General features: G+C 39.8%; 1 protein-coding gene across 11 annotated transcripts in view; it reads left to right on the top strand.

Moving 5' to 3' along the window:
- The window catches only part of LOC132201308 (RNA-binding protein Musashi homolog Rbp6), a 205,354-nt gene that overhangs the window by 174,321 nt on the left and 9,909 nt on the right, over positions 1 to 21,124 (top strand). For 6 of the 11 annotated variants that reach the window (XM_059627367.1, XM_059627377.1, XM_059627370.1 and 3 more), the window contains 5 exons: positions 2,363 to 2,411; positions 12,020 to 12,102; positions 12,786 to 12,870; positions 16,404 to 16,434; positions 16,545 to 16,636. In XM_059627367.1, the coding sequence (XP_059483350.1) occupies positions 2,363 to 2,411; positions 12,020 to 12,102; positions 12,786 to 12,870; positions 16,404 to 16,434; positions 16,545 to 16,636 (340 nt within the window). Of the gene's footprint in view, positions 1 to 2,362; positions 2,412 to 12,019; positions 12,103 to 12,785; positions 12,871 to 16,403; positions 16,437 to 16,544; positions 16,637 to 21,124 lie in introns of all 11 variants that reach the window. The other 5 variants (XM_059627368.1, XM_059627372.1, XM_059627378.1 and 2 more) reach the window with 1 other exon arrangement.

The raw sequence follows: 21,124 nt of genomic DNA on the forward strand, positions 1-21,124 counted from the left end.
CTGGCTGCAATTTTGCACTGCCCCGAGGGCTGCCGTGGCACGTTCAACTTTGGCAAGAGCTTTTGCTCGCAGTTAGTATTCACCTAGTCGCTAAATGTCGTTAATAGCCGTCGCATACGTGAGAGGAAGAGAAAGAACGAGAAAGCTCCGTCTGTTTCAAGCTGTTTCTTTTCGCGAGAGTAGCCGAGTCCATAAAAAGCCGATCGAGATTGAAAGAGGGGCGTAATTTTAACGTCCGAATTGAAATATTGCCTTTCTGCACTCGGCAAGGGAGGTCTTCTTTTTATTGCCTTTGAATTTTTACTGTGCTGTTTCAATCATCTCCCAGCTCTTCCATTACAAAGCCGATTTCCAGCGTGCACCTCAAAGCACCTTATGGAGCGGATTTCCAGTTTTCCTTTCGTTTGAACAATTTGGGGAGCAGAAATTGTTTTATTTTCAAAATCAGATCGCAGGAAGGGTTTTCGTTTGAATCATTTGCAAAATGTCGAAGAGAGTGGTGCAGGCGGAAAAGCTTCGATTCCGGTCCCGATTTGCCTTTTTCTTCTGCGAAAGAGGTTGAAGGGAATCGATTTTATTTTTATGCTCTCACTATATAGTATTTACGGCTTGAATATGTAGCAGCGCGGAGCAGAGATAAAAAGGGAAAAGTCTCGGCGGCAGTAGAATTCATCGTAAACTGTTTTGGGGCTTATTTCCCAGCGAGTTTTATCTCCTGCAGCGATGTGTGTGTGTTGCTTGTAGCGCCTCCGTTGCTGTAAAACACTTTGCTAGAGTGAATTTATATAGAACGGTGCCAAACCTCCTCCCCGCCACCCCCTTCATATTTCACGCCCGCACCATTGCGAGCAAGAGCAGCGGCACTTTTGACTGACAATAATGTTCGCTCGCAGCACATACGTTAGGAGCTTTTGTAAATTGTCGCTTTCTCTGTCGAGAGAGTCGCTGAGAGACCTGAGAAATAGTAATAGTTTTTACGACCCACTTTATTCAGTACATAATTTAATTTGACGATTCCCAACGACTCAACAACCTGGCCTTTTCTCTCTCCCAAGCCTTTCGGCAAATTGAAATTTTTAACCTTGACTCTGGGGGCGGCCCCTCGGGCTCCGTTTACGGCTTTGATAACGACGGCGGCGGCGGCGGGCAAAGGAAAAATGCAGCCGTCGTCACTTTGCTATCTGCCAAAAGGAGAAGAAGGGTTGCGCGCATAAGCATTCGCTCAATTTAACAGGGATGCTGCGAGGGCGTTTAATAAAAATTTCAAGATGATGCAAAGGAAGGAAATGTATAAATTTTCAACCCTTTCAGAACAAGGGGGATGAAATTTCAGAGTATCTTTCTAATTTCCGCCCTAACTTGGAAATTCTTTGTGTAAAGTGCCTCGCGCGATTTGTGCAGATCCTTCTTTCCGGCTTTGTGTGAATTGCGAGGGGGCCTTTTTTGGCGGCACGCGCGTCGGCCGGCGGCGGTCAGAGGTCGGTTGGCTCGACGCATGAAATCATCATCTGCTTGTTCTCTTTACGTGCGTGTAATGCATCCCCCCGGGATTTGCCGGCTGACGTGCGGCGCTATTTCATAAAAAGGCCTCGTAAAAGCGATAGCCGCCGCCGTAAAAGTGCCAAAGCCGGCCAGGGAGCACTGGCCCTCCCTCTCATTAGGTCAAACTTCATAATGAAAATTTTATTGCCGGTGGTGGGTCTTGCAACTTTTATTGGCTTCGCACCAAACTTGGACCGCACCGCCATTTTTCTCTATGATTGCTAATCAAAAATGCAATGCGTCTTGCGGAGAAAAGGAAAATATTCTGATTTCTCATGAATCAGTTCTTGAAGATGGTGATTTTAATTTAAAGTCGGCTTTTCCTCGATGGGATTTGTGAGTTGTTTACAGTTAAAGAAAAAACAATCATGTTTCGGCTGCGGGCTGCAGCCATAATTCATGAGCTGTGAAATCATTGTAAAATAGTACAAAAATTACTCTATTATTAAGGAACAATTTTCCGTGAAAAATTATTTAAAGGTACATTTTCCCAAAACAAATTTTTGCACAAAATTTGAAATGGAATTCGAAATTTTTTTTAACAAATTAATTTTTATAATAATTTTGGCCCCCGTCCGGAAGAGTTTTGGAAATTCAAAAATACAAAGAGTTTAGCTCTTGACAGTATTTTTTGTAGCGATTCCAACATGGATTTTTAGAAAATTGTCAAATTCGCTGATGTTTTTTTAAATTTTTTTCCTAAAATCGTAGGAAGTGTCTTGCAAATAGGTATTCATGTGAATTTTCTTGACCCTTTAATTTAAGTTAATTATTTTGCATATATGTTGGATGTTGATCTATTTGCTCCTGTGTGTTTCAGATTGAGGACGCAATGTTGATGTTTGACAAGCAGACCAACAGACATAGAGGTGAGTGCACTGCAAACAGCACCCGATGGAATTTAATTTGCGCGACTTTTCCTCCTAATTAATTATTGAGGCCGAAAGTGGGCTGCACATGACGCGCGGGTAATGTTGCGAAACAAAACGTGTAGGTGGGTCGCTTTTGTTGTTCAAAATCGGCGGCGCAGAGGTTAATTTAAAAAAGCGTCAGCATTTTTCCACTCGATCGGCGAAAAGTGCTTCTTTTTAATGGAAAATAAACGCGAATTTGCATGTGCTGATTTCGGGAAAACGGTGCAGGTGTTTGTTGAATTTACGGTCATTTTCCCGTCCGCTCAAGCGCGCGAGGAGATTTGAAATCGTGACGTGGCCGACGTAATTTGGCATTCGGCACACATGGCACCCACACGCTCTGCGAACACAATTAAGGGGCCGCGCAAAATGAAATTAGTGTTTGAGCTCGCAGTGGTGGCGCGCATCCATTTTTGAAGGAATAATTAAGCAAGCAAGCAGCAAGCAATCTTACGTCTCGAATGATACACTGGCAACAAACTCTAAGCTTCATATCCTGCGGCGACGACTCGAAATATAATCTAGTAAAGCTAACAGGGCCTGCGCTGCAAACACGACGGGTTTGCAGCCGCAGCCGGCACTGCACACGCAAGAGTCAATTACCAGGCCATAATTAAAAGCTAAGCCAGACCAAATATGCCACCGCAACCCTCTAATTTCCTCAAACGAATCCGTTTCCGTCCAGGCACAACTTTTGCTTTTGAAAGTCAAAGAAAAGCCTTCAAATCATGCAACCTGCGATTAAACGAGCTATCAAAGTGATTGAAAGATTTTTTTACTATGAAAAATTTTTCAATTTTTATTTAGTAGAATTAAAATCTTATACTTATTGAAATTTTTTATTTCGATTAATATAATATTTGCAAAACTTTTAATTATAAAAATGTTAAGACTTGACTGAAATTGATCTTCACAAAGAAAAACAAGGAAAAACTTTATTTTCATTCCAAAATAGAAAACAAAAAATATTTAGACAGAAATTTAAACAGAATAAAGAGGCTAAAAATTCAAATTTCATTACAAAAATGGATTTTTTTTACCAAAGGAATTAATATAATATATTATATGTATGAAATTTAACATTTTTCAACTCAGTTGAATTATGATTGGGTTAATTTAAACATATGAATTTCAAAATTATTATTAGCATTAAATACGTATTTTAGTAAATTAAAAAAAGTTATTTCATGCTTCACAAATTCAAAACCAGTAAGAATCGTTGGAAAAAATATATTTAAAATTATGTTAACCAGAAAAGTATATAAAACGTTTAAAAAAATGTGAAATGTTAACGTCATAGAACAAATTGGCGATAAAAAGTTAAATTTTGATAGAAACTTGCAAATGTTGTGCTTGTTAAATTAAGTTTGAAGAGACAGTTTTTAAAATCATTTGAATAACTTTAAATTAAAAAATTCTCCTGACAATTTTATGCATTAAATAATGTGAAAAATCTTTCTATTTAACAAATTTACATCACGAGCTTTTAAATTCAAATGTTTTGACGGAGATAAATTTCTACTGTGAAAGCTGGTGGAAAGTTTTTCGTTTCATTCGCAAAGAGTGGTATATAAAGAGCTACTTGACGTCGGGTTTTAATCAGGGGCTTTAATTTGACCTATTAACAGGGCAATTAGTGTGGTGGATTGCTCCTGAGAGAGATGCTGGATTTTATATTGCAAAGTCAGCTGGGGGTGAGCGCGAGGTGGTTGAACGAGAAGAGCAGAGGAAGAAAAAGGCCGAAGCAGTAAAACACAGCAGTTGCTGCGCTGCGAAATTATGTAATCTCTCGGAGGAGTTTGTCGGTGCGGTGCCGCGCTCCGATGCAAATATTGCCGCTGCTTCTTCGCTCGAAAACATGCAAACATGCAATAAACGTGGCCGTTTGCAGGCGAAACTTTTTAATTTGAATCCGCCAGAGCAGACCAGAGATGCAACGCGGCCCTCGAGAGATCAAATTTACTCACATTTCTCCGTCGGTAATATAAATTTATACAAATCTGGAACAACACACAACATGCATTACATAAACTTTTATAATAAAATAGCTCTGTGAAATATTTTCCAACTGTTATTGCAGCAAAACTAAACGTCAAGCAATACATTTTATGTTATGGATAAAAATCTTTGTACATAGAGAACTGAATTTTAGACATTTAAAATAAAGCAAAATTTTAATTTGTTTAAATTTACTTATTAATTAATTTGTTTCTGATTAAAAGAAAATAATTCAATGTATTTTTAGATATTATTATAATTATTATAATTTTGAATAGAAAAAAATCGATGGAAAAATATTGTAAATTGAAGTCACTAAGTTGTTTATGATGCGCAACATTAAATAAGCTGCATCAATTTTTTTAATGAGTAAATTTAGTAGAAAAATTAATTTTTTATCTCGAAAATTTTATTTTAAATTCTAAAATAGTAAAGAAACTATAAAAAAATGCCCTACAATTATCAAATTTTATTGATGTCGTCTCTTATTTAGCAGGGAAAAAACAGCTAGAATTATAATTCTACTGAATGATTTTAGTTCATGCAATAAACATCTCGTCTTTATAAATTGTGCTCGGCAGTTTGAAGCCAAAGTAGAGGTTGTCAAGAGTGGCGATAGTGGCAAAAAAGAGAAGAGCTCGTCGCGAATGCAATCTTGCAGTTGAGGTGGAAAAACGCTGTGGCCGTCCTCGGTCCTTCGCTGCAAAGGACAAAGTTATTAAAGTGCAGAGACAGGCTGCTTTTTATTTGCACTGCTCGCTGCTGCATTTTAACCTAGGGCAATAATAAGCCGCACATACACGAATGGAGAGATTGATGGTCCACGAGGGATGCAGTTTAAGTGGATGAACGCGCGCGCGTTGTCGCTGCAGCCTCCGCCACTGTCACGCGAAATATAAATCTTTACAAGGATTCGAGCGAGCCGTATTTACAAGACGGGCAGCAGTAAAACGTGTCCCGCCTCGTTTGTCACATTCCGCCTCCCGAGATCAAATTTATTGGCTCGCGTCGATTCACATTCAGATTCCTCTTCAATTCGCTACACTGCTCGTAACATTTGCTTGTCCTTTTCAATTGACACGTCCGTTGTTTCGCAACGAGCAAAAAATCTACTTATCAACTTTAATGTGGAATCAGTGATAAATTTTAAATAAAAGCGAAATTTCTTTTCACTAAAATTATTAGTCCTCATTCTGATAGCGCAAATAACATTTTTTTAACTTAATCAGTAAAATTGATGAATTAAAACAGAACCCGATTTCCATTCATTTCAACTTTTTACATTGTTAGTAATAAATTTGAAAAGTCCTTCCGCTTAAAAAAATCTTTAAAATATTTAGCTTTGATAAATTTATGGGCATTGGAAGGGTAAATGGTCAGAATAAATGTTAATCCACTTTCAGAGCTCGAACCCTCAATAGAGCTATTTTTAAATCCTTTCTATTAAATCACGTCAGGTTCGGTTTTCCACCTTAATATTTAACGAAAATTCAAAACGGTATCCCAGCCCGTTTTTCAAACGGAAGAAGTAAAAACAGAAAAGCAAGATTACTTGGCGGAGTCTTTGAGAGACGAAAAGGGTCTCGTGTTTTAAAGGAAAGGGTATAAAATAATGCGGCAGTGTGTGTGTCCAATGCAATCACATTCGCCTCGGCGGCAGCAGGGCAAAGTTGTTTGAAGTGTTGGTTGCACAAAGCCGGTGCTGCTGCGAAGGAGCAGCCAGGGAAACTTTTGCTTTATTTCATTCGTCTCTTGTGTGTAATGTGAAAGGAAGCGGACTTTTCGCACAAATAATTGAATGGCACAACTTTTGTTAGATTTGTGCCGGAGCTCTTAGTCAAATTTGAATCCCTTCTAGCTTCTATCCCGGGCAAAAATCCTCATTTTTTTCTCTCCACGAAATTAAAAACGTTTCTTATTAAAATTAGACTGGCGGTTGCAAGAACGCACGATTCATCATGCAGCCCCACAGCAGGTGCAGCCAAAGTCTTGCTCGGCAATTTTTCACTTGTACGTTTTGCATGAAACTCGCTCTCTCTCTGCACAAAACACGAAAACTGCTCCTTGGCCCGCGCCGCGTCATTAATCACGCAGCCTTCCTTTGTGCTCGGCAGTATCATTTCCCCCCTCCCTAAACTGGTGCCGAGAAATCCGCCGCGAAGAAACGGCGATGGTCATGAAAATTAAAGCCTATTTTTATTTCTCATTCCGCCGATGAATCATCCACTTCGGACCAATTACGGTAATTGTTGCGCGCAGAGCCGTTAGCGGTAATTCCTTCTTGGCGCAATAAAGCAACACCATTACACGTGCGTTCTCTCTCCGCCGTCGATATTGCTGGTTGATCAATTTTTCAGGCCCACCTAACGACCGACCGGTGCAGTGCATAAAAATTAAGCCCAATTGCCGGTCGTCAAATAAAATTTTAGCACCGCCGTGTACGATCCGATTGCGCCAATAAAATCGATCACCCGCCAACAAAAAAAGAGCATCGATGAAGCCGTGAGATGGCAGAAATTCGCAAAGTTGCACAAGTTTCGTGTTTATTTTCAGCTCTCCGCTTTTAATCCTCTGCTGTCGATGCAGCGAACGCAAGCCGCAAACATGTGAGAAAACTGGCGGCGCGTTATTGAAAAGCGTTTCGGATAAGCCGCTTGCTCTTGCCGAGGCACTTGCAAATTGAATTTTAATATGGGTAGAGCAGAAGGTACATTCCAAATTTAGACGCAGGAGGTAAAGTTCGCGGTTTAAATGTAGCTTCGGCTCTAAATTCTGAGGTAACAATAAAGTTGCACAGGTTAACTTTGCAACTTCTGCTTCATCTTCCCAATTAAAATGAACACAAATTTTAATCAAATTAATTGAAAAACTTTCCAGCAATTATTCGAACAATTCTTTTCTGGTGAAAATTAATTCATGATTCACAATTTTACATATATTTTTTACCACCTTCTGTGAAAATTTTATTGTTGTTTATTTGTCCACATTGTGTACATTCAATTGTTGAAAACAATTTATAAAAAAAGAATTGTTGGACAAAACAAAATAGAATCATCACTAGCGAGAATTTTGCTAGAACTTTCGAAATCAAAAAGCGCCAAGTAAGTCGAAAGTTGTGCTCAAATGAGTTGAAAATAAAATCATATATATTTTAGCACCTCAAAAAAATTATTCTGATTTTCTTACATTATTCTGACCGAGTTGGAGCAAGAAAAATGCGTGCAAGATGTATTCCTGCTTTGCATAAAATGCGTCGAGTGGGTCGAGAGTGTAATTTATTCGCGGCGTTGTGGATGAGGAGGAGAAAAAGCCGTTCTCTCTCTCTCTCTCTCTCTCTCTAGTGTGTCGGTCGGCTCTGGGTCGTGTGTTGACTGCTGCGAGATAAAATGATTAAACAGCACACACAGTTGTTGGCATACGTGTGTGCAGGCAGGCGCAGGCGATGTGATATTTATGCGAGCGGGCGAGAGACGAGCTGCATCGCACAAAGGCAATGATTAGAGGCGAGGCTCCGCAGAGAGCTGCGGATTTACATACACAAGCACAAACACCAGGCCTTGCTTTTGGTCTTGTGACGGCACGTAGAGTGAGAGCTCCTCGGAGACGCGGCGGGCAGCGATCGAGCCGCGCAATCTTGCCAATTAAACCGCCCAACCGCCTTTTCGCCCCAAAAGCAATAAACGCCCCACGCCTTTGCATGCCGAGCAGGTACACAATCACACCTATCTCTTTTTTCTTCCCAAATGGAAGGTGCGGCAAAAATTTTTCGATCATTTTCAAGAGCAAGAAAAAGTAAAATTCGCAAGCAATTCTATATTTTAGTGGAAATTTACGCTGAATAAAAACTTGAATTTTTTTGAATTTCTCATTGTGGAGGATTGTTCTTTTGACAAATCTGTTTGCTCAAAAAGTCGTTATTCCCCTCCCGTCAATTAATTATTTTCAATGGAGAGCAATTAATTAAACAAATCATATAAATAATATTAATAAACAACAACGAGGGTGGGGGAGGGAATAGAGTTATTTAGAAAATTCCAAAAGCTTAAACTTAAACTGAGCAATAATTGTTAGCCAGCTGCAGAAGAAAATTTATGATTGTAGCTTGTAACATTTTTTTTTTAAATAAAGCAAAAACTTCCATTGTTTTAAATTTTGAATTTTAATAATATTTTAAATAAATGTATAAATAAATAAGAATTTAGTTTCAAATTTATGTTTAATAATGTATCTCCGGGCATTTTCTGCCCAAATACATACTCCATAAATGCATTCAATAAATTTAATTTGCTTTGTTAATCTCCATTTTCTTTTTCAATGACAGTAAAATAAATACCACCATGTGAGAGAGTGAGAGATAAAAATTAAATAAAATGAAGTGTCGAAGATTAATTTTAAAAATCAAGTTTCGAACCAACAATTTCTCAGCTTTGTGGCTACGCAAGGCATTAGAATTGCCTTCATTAGTTCTAAAATAATGACGCCATGTTATTTTTAAGTTCCAAGTTAATTAATTTCAACAATTTTTTTCTAAAGAGCATTGAAATCGTCTCAAAAAGTTACAGCTAAGAATCTGAAGTGTGTCATTTTAATTTTGCGACGGTTGTCACCCCCTTTAAGGAAGAAGCTTCTGTGCAGAGAAACGTCAGATTTCTTTCGGTTTTTGTGTGACCGAGTAGGCGGAAGGTAAAGCAGCTCACTCACTCAGTTTCGCCGCGAGAGAATTCCGGTATCTGCCTCTGGTTAATATTAAATAAAACGGCGGCGTCGGAATCCACATAGTATTTGTGTGACGGCGCGTCAACTTCTTTCTGCGCTAAAAATAACTGCTGTCCAAAAGTTCCGTCTTCGCGCATGAGGAGAGTTGAACAAGGCGGTGGCGAAAAGTAGCAAAAGCAGGCCCTTTGTCAACTTTCGAGCGAAATGAATTCCTTCCGAAATCGAACGCAAAAAGTCGCGAATTGTTTTGCGGGCCGACGACATTAACCATTAAGGAATAAAAGCAGGTAATGCATGTGAGGGCAACAAAAAACTGCTGAGGAGTGCAGCTAGGCAGGGGGTGAGTGATGGCAGGGGCCCTTTTTGCCTCGGCGCGCACAAAGCCACTCAAAAAGCACCATTCACTTGTCTGCTGCCACATGTGCGGCTCTGCCTCGCTCCAATGATAAATGAAAACATCAAAAAACGCCGGCCGAATTTCCGCATAAAAAATTAGACACGGGGACGCCGCAGCAGAGAAATGGCCCTTCCTCCTATGTACCCGCCTAATTTCTGCATCTGCAGATTAAATTAAAAATTTCCCATTACTCTTTTGCCTACATTACTCACAACGACAGCATGCAAAATTGTTAACGTAAATTTACGACCAAATTAAAAACTACGCTTGTGGGTTTTATAATTCATTCTTGGTAAAAAATAAAAATAATCAACAATTTAAAAGTTGCTTTCACAAGGCGTGCATTTTGTCAAATTGTGTACGAATCCCCCTTTTTTCAAACAAGATGACGATTTTTTTATTTTTTGCTTTAAAACCATTCCAGTCTTCATTATTTTTTTGCATTTGCTCGTCTCTTTGCCGGCGATAATGGTGTTCGCCCGCAGTGCATTAGAATGAGAACGTCGACGGAGAAAGAGTTGGTTCATTATTCCGCCGGCTGCTTTGACGGTACTGCACTCACTTCCTGCAACTTTTCTTGCAAACATACATGCGAGAGAGCGGAAAAAATGTGCTGCACGTTGTTTGCGGCTTAATGCGAATTTCAAATGGCTGTACGTTGTCTTTCGTTTGACCCAGATCGGTGATCGATTTTCTTGGGCCTTTGCTGAGACGCCGCTTTGAACTCTCTGTCGCCAGTTCTAATTGCATAAATTTGGCCTCCCAAGAGCGAGCAAGGCAGAGATAGACGCGATTGTCACCTCGGTCGGTTTCCAACCCGCTCTCAGTCAGCCTGCCATTCAATTATGCAACGACTCGAGATGGGGATTTAATTGCAGTTTGCTCAGGTGGATTTGCTCAGCCACTCGCACAACCTAACAAGACAGCACACATTATCTCAATTGTCCCAATTATCCATCTTTAAAGAGGATATTCTGTAACGATTAATAAACTAAACAGGCAGTTTGGCAAATTTAATTTATGAATCATGAGATTTGTTTCAAGTTGTGCATAATTGATTAAAAAAATAAAAATTTATTGATTATAAATTAAGAACAGACTGATAAAGAGGGAATCGTATTGCAAATTGTGTAAATTGATCCATCACAAAAATAATTTCCACATCGAGATACATCATTGTGTGCATTCAAAATTATACTGTTTAATATAATTGCGAAGATAAGAATTTTAAAATAAAAATTATTTTCACATACAAACAAAAAAACAACCCGAAAGGAAAATAAAGGAAAATATTTAACATAAAAATATCATAACTTAAAACGGCTTTTAAATCAACCAAATATATATTATTTCCTTTTTAATAATTGCTAGAAAATATTCTTCAAATGAATGATATATTATGCAATGAATAATTTCTTGCAATCCTTCAAATTAAAAAAAAAAATTATATATAAAAAAGTTTATTATTCAATAATTATGATTCTTTTCTTTTAGAAAATATTTCAATTTAAAAATTAGCAGGCAGCTTTACACTTAAATATTGTGTAGAAAATCTCCGGAGCATCTTTGAAAAAAAAAAAATGGCTTCGATGCCCTGAAATCAGCAAATCTTTATTTCATACCCATTTTAATGACGAAAACTAACTGAATGGATTTTATAATTTGGAGCAAAATGCATTGTCAGATTTGAAGTTCTAATTCATAGCCGGCAGCGAATCGAGGGTTATTCGTCAAAGAGACGAATCGCCGACCAAATTAATTGCACGCGGCGTGTCAGGCACAATTGAATTGAAATTCGGGTGAAATATTGAGGCGGGACACGACGAGCGGCCTAATCAGATGGCCTCCTGTTGTGTTTGCCATTCAATTAGAGATCAGCCGCTGCAAATTCGGCGCAGTCACGCGACTCCGCCACCCTCGCTGCTCGCACAAGCAAATCAAGCCGTCGGTTTAATTAAGAATTTACACAGAATCCTCTTTCGTCGCAAGCTCGCAATAACACTAAACCCGTCCTCGCTGCAGTGTTTGTAGAACAATGTTGGCGATGCGAAAAACAAAGTAGCAGCGCCCGCTTTTTGCGTCTGCATATTCCGCGGGCCGAAATTTATCGGGCCCAAAAAGTCGTCTCTCGGTCTCGGATATTACACCCCGAGCAGCAGTTGGCCGCGCCTTCTCCCTGAGTTAAGTCGGCGCTGAATTATACAACACGACGCTGGAACACCTTGCCAGCCAAAAACATGCAAATTGATCTCGCGAGGCCGATTTCCGTCTGAAATTCGCAGCTCTCGCATCATTTTTTTTCCACAGCCGCCGGCACTCGATATTTTTCTCTTTCCCTCCGCAGCCCCGACTCGTTTTTGCTCCCCCTAGTATTTTTTTTCTTTCTTTTTTATATACATTTATGTTTGTTTATTCCAAAACTGACGGCGTTGTTGTTGTTTGTTTGTTGCAGGTTTCGGTTTTGTCACTTTCCAGAACGAAGACGTAGTCGATAAAGTCTGTGAAATTCACTTCCATGAAATCAACAATAAAATGGTAAAGTACAACATCAATAATTTATGAGACACACACACCTTTTTCTAGCAGCCCAAGGAACTCGAGCCCTTTGTCACGTGTGGCGCCACCGCCGCCGCGAAATCCAATACCGAAAGCCTTTTAGCGCACTTTCGGGCTTTATCAATTTGAAATTCTTCCAGCTATTGATCACCCCCGCACTCCTGCTTTCAACTTTTGCTGAGCAAGCACGACACAAAACAGCTTTTTGCCCCAAACCTAAACCCTTTCATCAATTTTAAGATTATTATTATAAAATGAAAAGTAGTGTTTTTATTTTATTATTTCACAGATAAAATTCATCATTTTGATAAAGGCCCCCTCTAGAAATGATTTTTATTATAAAATGTGAAGGCAGAAATATTTCATGACTCATCTGGAAAATGTATTACTTCTCACCAGAAGCATTTGTGTAATAATTGCTTTCAATTTTACTGATTCTCTTATTAGCGAATGAAGTAATAGCAAATATTTATTATTGTATTTTTGCTCTTACAAGTTTGTAGAAAGAGGTGAAAATTTGCTCGGAAACTTCAATTTTAATTGTTATTTAAATTTCAATTTTGAAATTTTTACTGAATCATTTGATAATAAGAAACATTTCCTAACATGAAAAAAAAATTGAAAAGTTGAAATTTGAAAAGCTGATTGTTGTGTTGTGGCAGGTGGAGTGTAAGAAAGCACAACCGAAGGAGGTGATGCTGCCGGCGAACTTGGCCAAGACGAGGGCCGCCGGCCGCGGCGCTTACGGTGAGTTGCTAATGCTGAACCCCTCGGCGGCCTCGGCCGCCTCGTCGCTGCAGGCGGCCGCCGCCGCCTACCGCTACTCCCCCTACACCATCCCGAGCAGCGTGTCCGCCAGTCTGCAGGCTGCAGCCGCCGCAGCCAACAATTCGAACTCGGCAGCCGCGGCCGCAGCGGCCGCCCTGTCGTCGCTGCAGCCCCTGCAAGCGGCCGCCCCTCCCTCGCACTCTGCTGCTGTCAACAACCCCATGTCCCTGGCCTTCCAGCGGCAGTCGGCCGCCTCCCTGTACGGCGTGGACATGGTGCAGGCGGCAGCGGCCGCCGCCGCGGCCGCCGTCTCGCAGGGCCAACAACAGGCGGCCTATGGAAAGCGTGCTCTGGCGGCCGCGGCCGCCGCCCTGGCCGGCGTCAACCACCGTCCCGCCCCTCTCACCTACAACATGTCCGAGTTGATGGGTCTGCAGGGCCTGGACGTGTCGTCGGCCGCCGCTATGTACCACGCCATTCCCACGGCCGTCGGCCTCTGACCCGTCCTCTCCCACCTGCACAGGCCGCACTGATTCGCAACCCCCCTCCCGCCCTACCTCGCCCTCAAATTCTTCCCACGCACCTTTCCAAATTAGTGAAAAAGGCCTCTTTTTTGCAATAAATATTTTCTTCTAATTTTCGTAAATTGAATTTTTTGATAAACTGAAAGTACGAATAAACGTGCTGAAAATCGGGGCGCGATTTAATCAAAGCGCTCAAATATTATTTAAAGTCCATTCTCTAAAGTAGTGGGAGCCGCGACGGAAGTTGTTAGTTTTCTAGCTTGTTGCTTAGCTAAAGGAATTGTTGATTATCTGTGAGTGCCAAATTTTACTGTAGCGTTTGTAGTTTGTTGACACGTGAAAGACCTGATTCAAAGCGCCTTCTCTGATATATTTTAATTAGCGGTCCTTTTGGACGAATCAATAAAATTCTCATTTCAAGAGTAGCAGTTCTGTAGGTTCAGGTTTCAATTGTTAGCTGATTAATACGAAGCGGCCTTGATTAGTCTCCGGAGCGTACTTAAAAAAAAAACTTGATCGAATTTAAATTTAGTTTAGACGCGCGCGTATGTATACTATTTACTTCTCTCCGCGGTAAAACTTAAAAGACTTGTCAAATCAAAAAGTAAAAATGTAGTCAGCCGTAGTGGGTTAAGTCAGCAGGCCTATCGCATATCAAAGTCGAGACTTAGAATTAAAAATCCTTCTTCCCTTCCGACCGACCCTACCTAGACAGCAGCTGTAGTCGCTTAGTGTACCATAATCAATGACTGAATTCGAAAACGTCGACGCGCCACTTTGGACGTTTTACGGTCCATGTGTTATGATTGTTTTGTTGTTGATGATTTTTTGCTCTCTCGCTGTAGATTTAAATATTTATTTATTTCACATTTATCTGTACGTACATATACGCGTACACGCGGTGCATGATACTTGTAAATACATCCATACATTTATTGATTACTGTGAAGCGTATTTGTGTGGTCTGCATTGCTTTATCTCTCCCCAACATTCGCAAAATTTATTTGCCCCTGATAACATTTGAACACTGGCGAATCGCATGTCATTTTGCGAAACAAACACACAGAGTGTTTTATAATTTCCATTACAAATTTAATTGCCTGCTCCCCCACCACCTCTCAGTAAGCTTTTGCAGGGCATGCAAATCCGTTGTTAGTTTATAAGACACACGTCACAATAAAATAAATCAAATATACTCCAATCGCGTTGGCAGCTTATTAGGCAGCCGCGTGCAGTAGCAAAAAAAGTTTGGTGTTTGTTGTAAAGTGATCCGTTTCAACTCGCGCGCGGGTTCTATTAGCTCGCGTGCGTTTGTATCTCTTTCTCTCCATGTGATGTATTCAAAGCTTAATATCATATTATTAGTAGTCAATCGATCAAATCGTGAAAAACTATATATATACACCATTCCAAAGTTTTGAATGTGATGGATCACTCTCTCTGTTGAGAAAATGTATAATCAATCTCTGCTCTCACAACAAATATATAATTCTAACTTTTAAGAAATGATATACACAAACATTCCGAGTCATTGAGTGGGGTTAGGCTAGCCATGTCAAAGCAGAAGCGTTTGTAACTCAGAAACGCATACACGAGAATATTTTTTACTTTAGCAGTCATGATATTATATTCTGCGTAGAGAATTGTTTATTTTTGTATCGCAAAATTGTGTCTCACAAACACACACAGAGTGCAGAAACTAGATGGCAGGCTTAATTAATTATGACTAGATCTCTCCGAATGTAGAAAACGAGAATTATCTACTTAATTAATCCGAATTAGCTTAATTTTGGAGAATTTGTATTTTGGTAAAGAGGTTTTTGTGTTTTGTCTCAAGTATTTAAAATGTGAGAAGAGTCAAACTTCTCATGTATAACAAACATTGACTAGCTATAGTGCTGTAATCTACTGTATTTAACCTTACATAATTATATCTCTTTCTCTAATTAATATACATTATAATCAATTAAAACTAGCTAGAGATTACATAATTACTGTAATTTGCGTGTATTATCTCTCTGAAGAATTGCTAAGCCAGTGTATTCTCGTCACTAATGTATTTAACCACACCTAATGTGCGAACAGAACATAAATATCAGGGCAGGTAACTGTATTCCATTAGTGTTAATTAATTTATGTGCTCTCTCTCTTATTAGCTTCTCTCTATCTGCTTCCATAACGAAAGAGTTGATTGTATTCTCTGGCGCGCACTAGGCGAACTCTAATTTTGTTCAAGCAGTCCTATATCTCGACAACATAATATAATATTGAATGTATTTTGCATTAGACTCGAATAAATTTTGCTCTTACCTCAACTACGTTTTTCTCTTACAAATATATATTTATATTTATCAAAAAAGAAAGAAATGATGTGGACTTAAGGAGGCTAGTTTAGAAAGGCTAGAGCTAGTTTAGTGCGTAGCAAATGTCTAGACTCAGCTGAACTATGTAACTTAATATAGACTGCGATTGTGATGGATTAGTTTAACGAATTATTAACCTCTGGTTTTTGTCACTAGTGTTAGTATGGAAACCCCTCTCAATGAACCTTAATTAGAAGTAGCATTTACTAATTTTACAAATTATTACATTATATACTCTAGATGTAGCTCAATACTTTGACCATATTTCATAAATTATATATTATACATTTTCTAGCAACATCAAATGTGAGAGTGTTCACATGCACTGACACACTTACAGACACACTGCCACTTATTTGGAGTTTTTAAATGGTGGAATTTCTCTGTATGTCCACACGTATATGACACACAAACACACACGTTTTTTGTGATGATTGGTCTCTCTAGCAGACGACGGGAGAAAATTTGTGCGTCTGATGTTTGCGACTCTTGATTTCTGAGTGCATTTTTTGATGTAAGGCATGTCCTGGGTTTGAATTTTCTCCGGAGATTTTTATTTTTTTCAATTATTGGTGCGAGAAATATGCCATCTTTTCTAATCGTTGCCTCTTTTTCTCTCTTGCAGATTTCATGTGGCCAATTGGTGCTCTGCCTGATGGTATGTTGAAACTTTTGATTCTCAAATTCGATTAATAATTTCGAGTAACTTTAGAATTGACCAGCATTAGTTGTACAAATCCATCTTAAAGTTTTTATTTTGCACTTTTGAAACCGCAGGTTTCCCAGCCGCATTTGCAGCCTACTCCGCGGGACGAGGTTACTCTGGATATGCGAGTTTTGGGCTACCCTACCCCACAGGTAATCTGAGCAGCCTCCAACACTTGTTGTTCCCGTACCCGCTTGACCCTTTGGGTTTATACAACATGCATGTGGCAACCTTGCCTCTGTAAAACGCAGTGGCCTATTTTAACAACAAAAGCAGACACACGAACCCAATCTCTCTTTCTCTCTCTCCCCCCGTGTTTTAATTTTTGTTTTGTTTTTTCAAGAAAAATTTATCATGTGTCTCTAACTACTCGCATCAACAACTCAATTACTAATTCATTGAGCCCACTACTAACTTTTCCATGTTTAATAATATTAATTGTGAGCACCCAAACCAAAGATAAACTGCTGCATTTGTGTGTATGTGCCAGAAACCACATGTCACGCGAGCGAAAAGGTTTTTCCAAATTTTCTCTCACACCGAATGTAGCTCTTCCATAATTACAATTGTGTATTGTCGCCCCCCGCGCGAATTTCGAAAAACTGTGTCGTACTTTTAATCTCTCTCATAATGTAATTAAACGCTGCTCTATCGCTGTAGTGCGCAGTGCTAGTTTAAAACTAATTTAATTAATTAACCTGAAGGTCGAATCTAGAAATAATGTCGCGTTTGCCACTATACTCGGCGCCCAAAAGAAATCGAGTTGATCGCGAGCTGAGTATACCGTACGCGGCGTGTAACTTGTAACTTACTTAGTGAATAGCTAATAATATTATTCGAATGTAACTTGGCAATTGTTACCACACTACTTGAGAGTCCTAGCATTAGAAACACACACACTCACGTACGTACTAAGTAAGTTAAGACTCTAGTCGTAAATCGTAGGCCCGATTCCACTTTGTTTTTAAAATAAATCGATGAGCCGCCGGGGCTTGAATTTCGCGCGCAATCACTTCCCTCTATAATTCTCTCATCTTTTCTAAAATTTACACTCACGTTCGCGTCCAATCCACAATGTGGACGTGGCAAATAAAATGAGTTTCTCACCGAGCTTTGAACAAATATATATACGCGCGCGCGGACACGAATCTGTCCTCTAATCAATAATTTTTAACGCAGAGAATAAAACTACGCTTTTATTTATTGAATCGCAACGACAAACACGCAATTTACGAAGAAAAAAAATAAGTGATTTTGCCGTCCTCCGAGCGTGGCTTCCACTCTCCGCTGCAACGAGATTAGTGTCGCTATGTTTGTAACGAAAGAAAGCTCCCTCAAGCCTCGGTTGAGAGTTTAGGCACCTCACGAGAGCGGCTCTTTTGTATGTTCGTTTTGCGTAGATCTCTCTCGTATTCTGTGTGTAACTCTTAATCTCACGTAGACTCCATCCGATTAACACGTAGGCTTCCCCCCCCCCCCCCCACCCAATTTTGGTGTAAATAATCGCGGATATCAGAGATGGGGCCGTTTTTTGCAAAGCACACACACATACGCTCTTTCTCGCTCTCTCTCTCTCTATTTGTTTCTCTCTGCTCCGCCACCACTTATAGTCGCATGCTTTTCCCGCCGCCCGACGTGATCATGTAGCAATCAAGTAGCACCACCCACTCAGTGGAAATCTCAATTAATTAATTTGGCTTCCTGCTTAGTTCATTGATTAACTGTCGCAAACACAGGGGCCCATGCTGCTCGGCTGAGAGACTATAATTTTTATGTGGAGGAAGAGGAGGAGAGTCTTGGCCCCTGTCGATGTTCCTCTCTCTTTTCATAAATGTGACATTAGGAATGTGTGCTTAAGTAGTGAGCAACGTAGTTGAAAAGCAGACCTGAAGATATTTAAACAAAAAACTGACGATTTTATTTTCTGTTTTCTTTTGTTTCTCAGGTGTGGTGGGTTTGGTCCCAGATAACCGAGTCCTCCTTGGCGAATATCTAAATGTCGGGCACACGTGAAACCGAGAAAGAAGCCTCTCTCTTTCAAATCCCCCAATTTTTCAAAACTTCTAAATATATTCACTTACACACAAGATCCGCGCGTTTTTACCAATTAAACGAACTTACAAAAAAAAAACGCCCTCATCGTTGTTCTGAAAATCGAGACGAGATTTTTTACCAAAGCTATTTAGCACGAGACGATTAGCAAAAGAGTTAAATCCAGTTGTGTAGTTTTGTGGCTTTCCACTCTCGATCAGTTTTGCGGGAGCTTTTAATCGCCGGGTTTTGCGAAAGCCGCAATAGCAGACTAATAATTAAAAACGCTGTTTAAATGAATACGTGTACACCACTCTGTGAGCCCTTCCTCAAACATCACAATCAAACCAACAACTGCAAATTCACACAAAATTTGAGCGTTCGTTTGTCTCCACCTCGGAGAAAAGAGCAACGCTTAGTTTTACATTTTGCTCAATTTGTTTGATATAAATAAAAAAAAAAACAAGCAGATTTCCTCATTCCAAAGTTAATATCAGGAGGAAATTAATCATTTTATCCCCTGTAATTTGTTGATAAGGCTCCCGATCTGGTTCATAGAAAGTAACAAGTTGTTTATCTCTCATCTCTGATTATCGGAGATGGAATATTAATTTATTGTGCAAACAAAGTCTGATCGACCGATTTTATTGTTGCCCAAGGAAAAGAAGCACGCTGCTGATTTTGAGCCGATTTCATAATTTTTTGTTACCATTGTTACTTTTTATCTCAAGTTTAACTGATGATAAAGAGAGTCATGGATGTTGTTACCATAATGTTAAAAACTGAATGTGCAATTACACGAATAAATTTATAAATGACACACACGCGACGTGAACGAGCCTTTGATTGACTTGCTTGATTGGGACAAGAGGAAAGCAGGCGCCGACCGACTTGTGCTTCTTGTGCGCGTGACCGGAGCCAAAGAAATTAAAAAGAAAAAACTTTGAGCGCTTTTGTTAGCTCTAATACTGACTGAGGCCGATTCATGCTCATATGTTAATTTTTTCTCGAATTGAATAGGCCTTGGAATATTTCACTCTTGGCAGAAAAAAGTGTGCATGCGTGCGACGCGCTTCTTTTGTGCCGAGTGCTGCTCTTTCACTCTCTCTGTCTGGTTTTGATTTTAATGCATGCGCCTGAATGGAAACCAATTCCGAATTCTGTTCGACGGCACACACACGCCGATTGCACTGCAATTTGTACTCTGCGGGAAAATCCATACGAGGAAGAAGAAGGAAAGAGCAAGTTCTTTTCTCTCTCTCCCCCTCCCCTCGCTCGGAAATAACAAGTCCCTCTACTTTCGGCCCATTCTGTGTTCGCGCCTAATGCATGCAGGTATGTGTGTAGAGTAGCATAATATATATCGGATTTACCCCCCGCTATAGAGACCCATAGATCTCAATGCACTTTGACACGTTTGCAAGTAAAAACGAGTGGGTGTGTGTGTGTGTGTGTGTGTGTGCGAGTCCTGCCCTCTGCATGTTCTGCTTGGTTTGCACGCAAATGGAGCTTGCTAATTGCGCTCGGTGGAACCGCGATTCGAAGTTGGACGACACATACACATAAATAAAAGCAAAGTCGCCACCTGTTTTCCTCTCTTCTTTGGATATATACCGAGAGCTAGTTGTTGAGAACCGAAAGAAAGAAAGAGTTAGGTTGAAATGGTATTTGGCAGTGACGTTGACAGCCTCTAACTCGACCTCAGCCGGTCACCACCACCACCATCACCACCACCACCAACACCAGCAGCAGCCACTGCAACTGGCCGTAAAACAGGGTTAATAACCATTTCTCTTTTCCGTCTGGCTACTCATATATTTAGAACTTAATCGAACTTACTTTCTTACTTTAGCCAGTTTTGTACTTTTTTCTCGAAAATCGATCATAGCTGTTTTCCTTTACACTCTCTGTGTTAGACGCAGCGGTAATTAGTCTCATCATGTCTCCACGTTTCTCGAATTTAGAAAATTAATGTATACGTGGTTTTTTCACTAACATAATATTAGATACGAATTTCCATATGTCGTGTTTTAGTAATTCTAAGTGGGATTATTTGCGTAGTTCCCGAGCTGACCTGTGCAAATCAGCTCCTTTTAGATATCAAACTCATTGTAAGCCAAGATAATAGAATAGTCTCCCATTCGTGGGAAAAAATACTGTGTAACTCTTTTAAATCTTACATTTTACAGCAGTCTAGAGCTTTTAAGCTAGGTGTAGATTATCTCGAATCGTTTGTACTTCAAGAAATCTGTATTACGTTAGGATTGGTGAAGAGAAAAATGTGTGCTAGTCGTAGAATAAAGCAGTCTACAAACAATATTTTCAATGTCAATCACTAGAAAATTATTTTATAATTCTGTAGATGAAATTTATAAAAAAAAAAAAAATAGACTAGTTGATATTAAAAAGAAAAAAAACTTGTGAGTAGTGAGTTCTTGAAATAATTAACCGTTTAGAGCTGAGTATGCAACCCGCCGCGTCGCTTGGTCGCGCGGGTTGCCTGCCTTTTTTAATTCCAACATTTCTCCGTTTTTCCGTTGGGTTTTGGTTTTATGGTAGTTATAGGCCTAGAATTAGCTGGTCGGGCAACAAAGGCGAGCGTGCGAGTG

Source organism: Neocloeon triangulifer, unplaced genomic scaffold (assembly GCF_031216515.1).
Source record: "Neocloeon triangulifer isolate White Clay Creek 2 clone unplaced genomic scaffold, ASM3121651v1 ptg000014l, whole genome shotgun sequence".
NCBI classification, from domain to species: Eukaryota; Metazoa; Arthropoda; class Insecta; order Ephemeroptera; family Baetidae; genus Neocloeon; species Neocloeon triangulifer.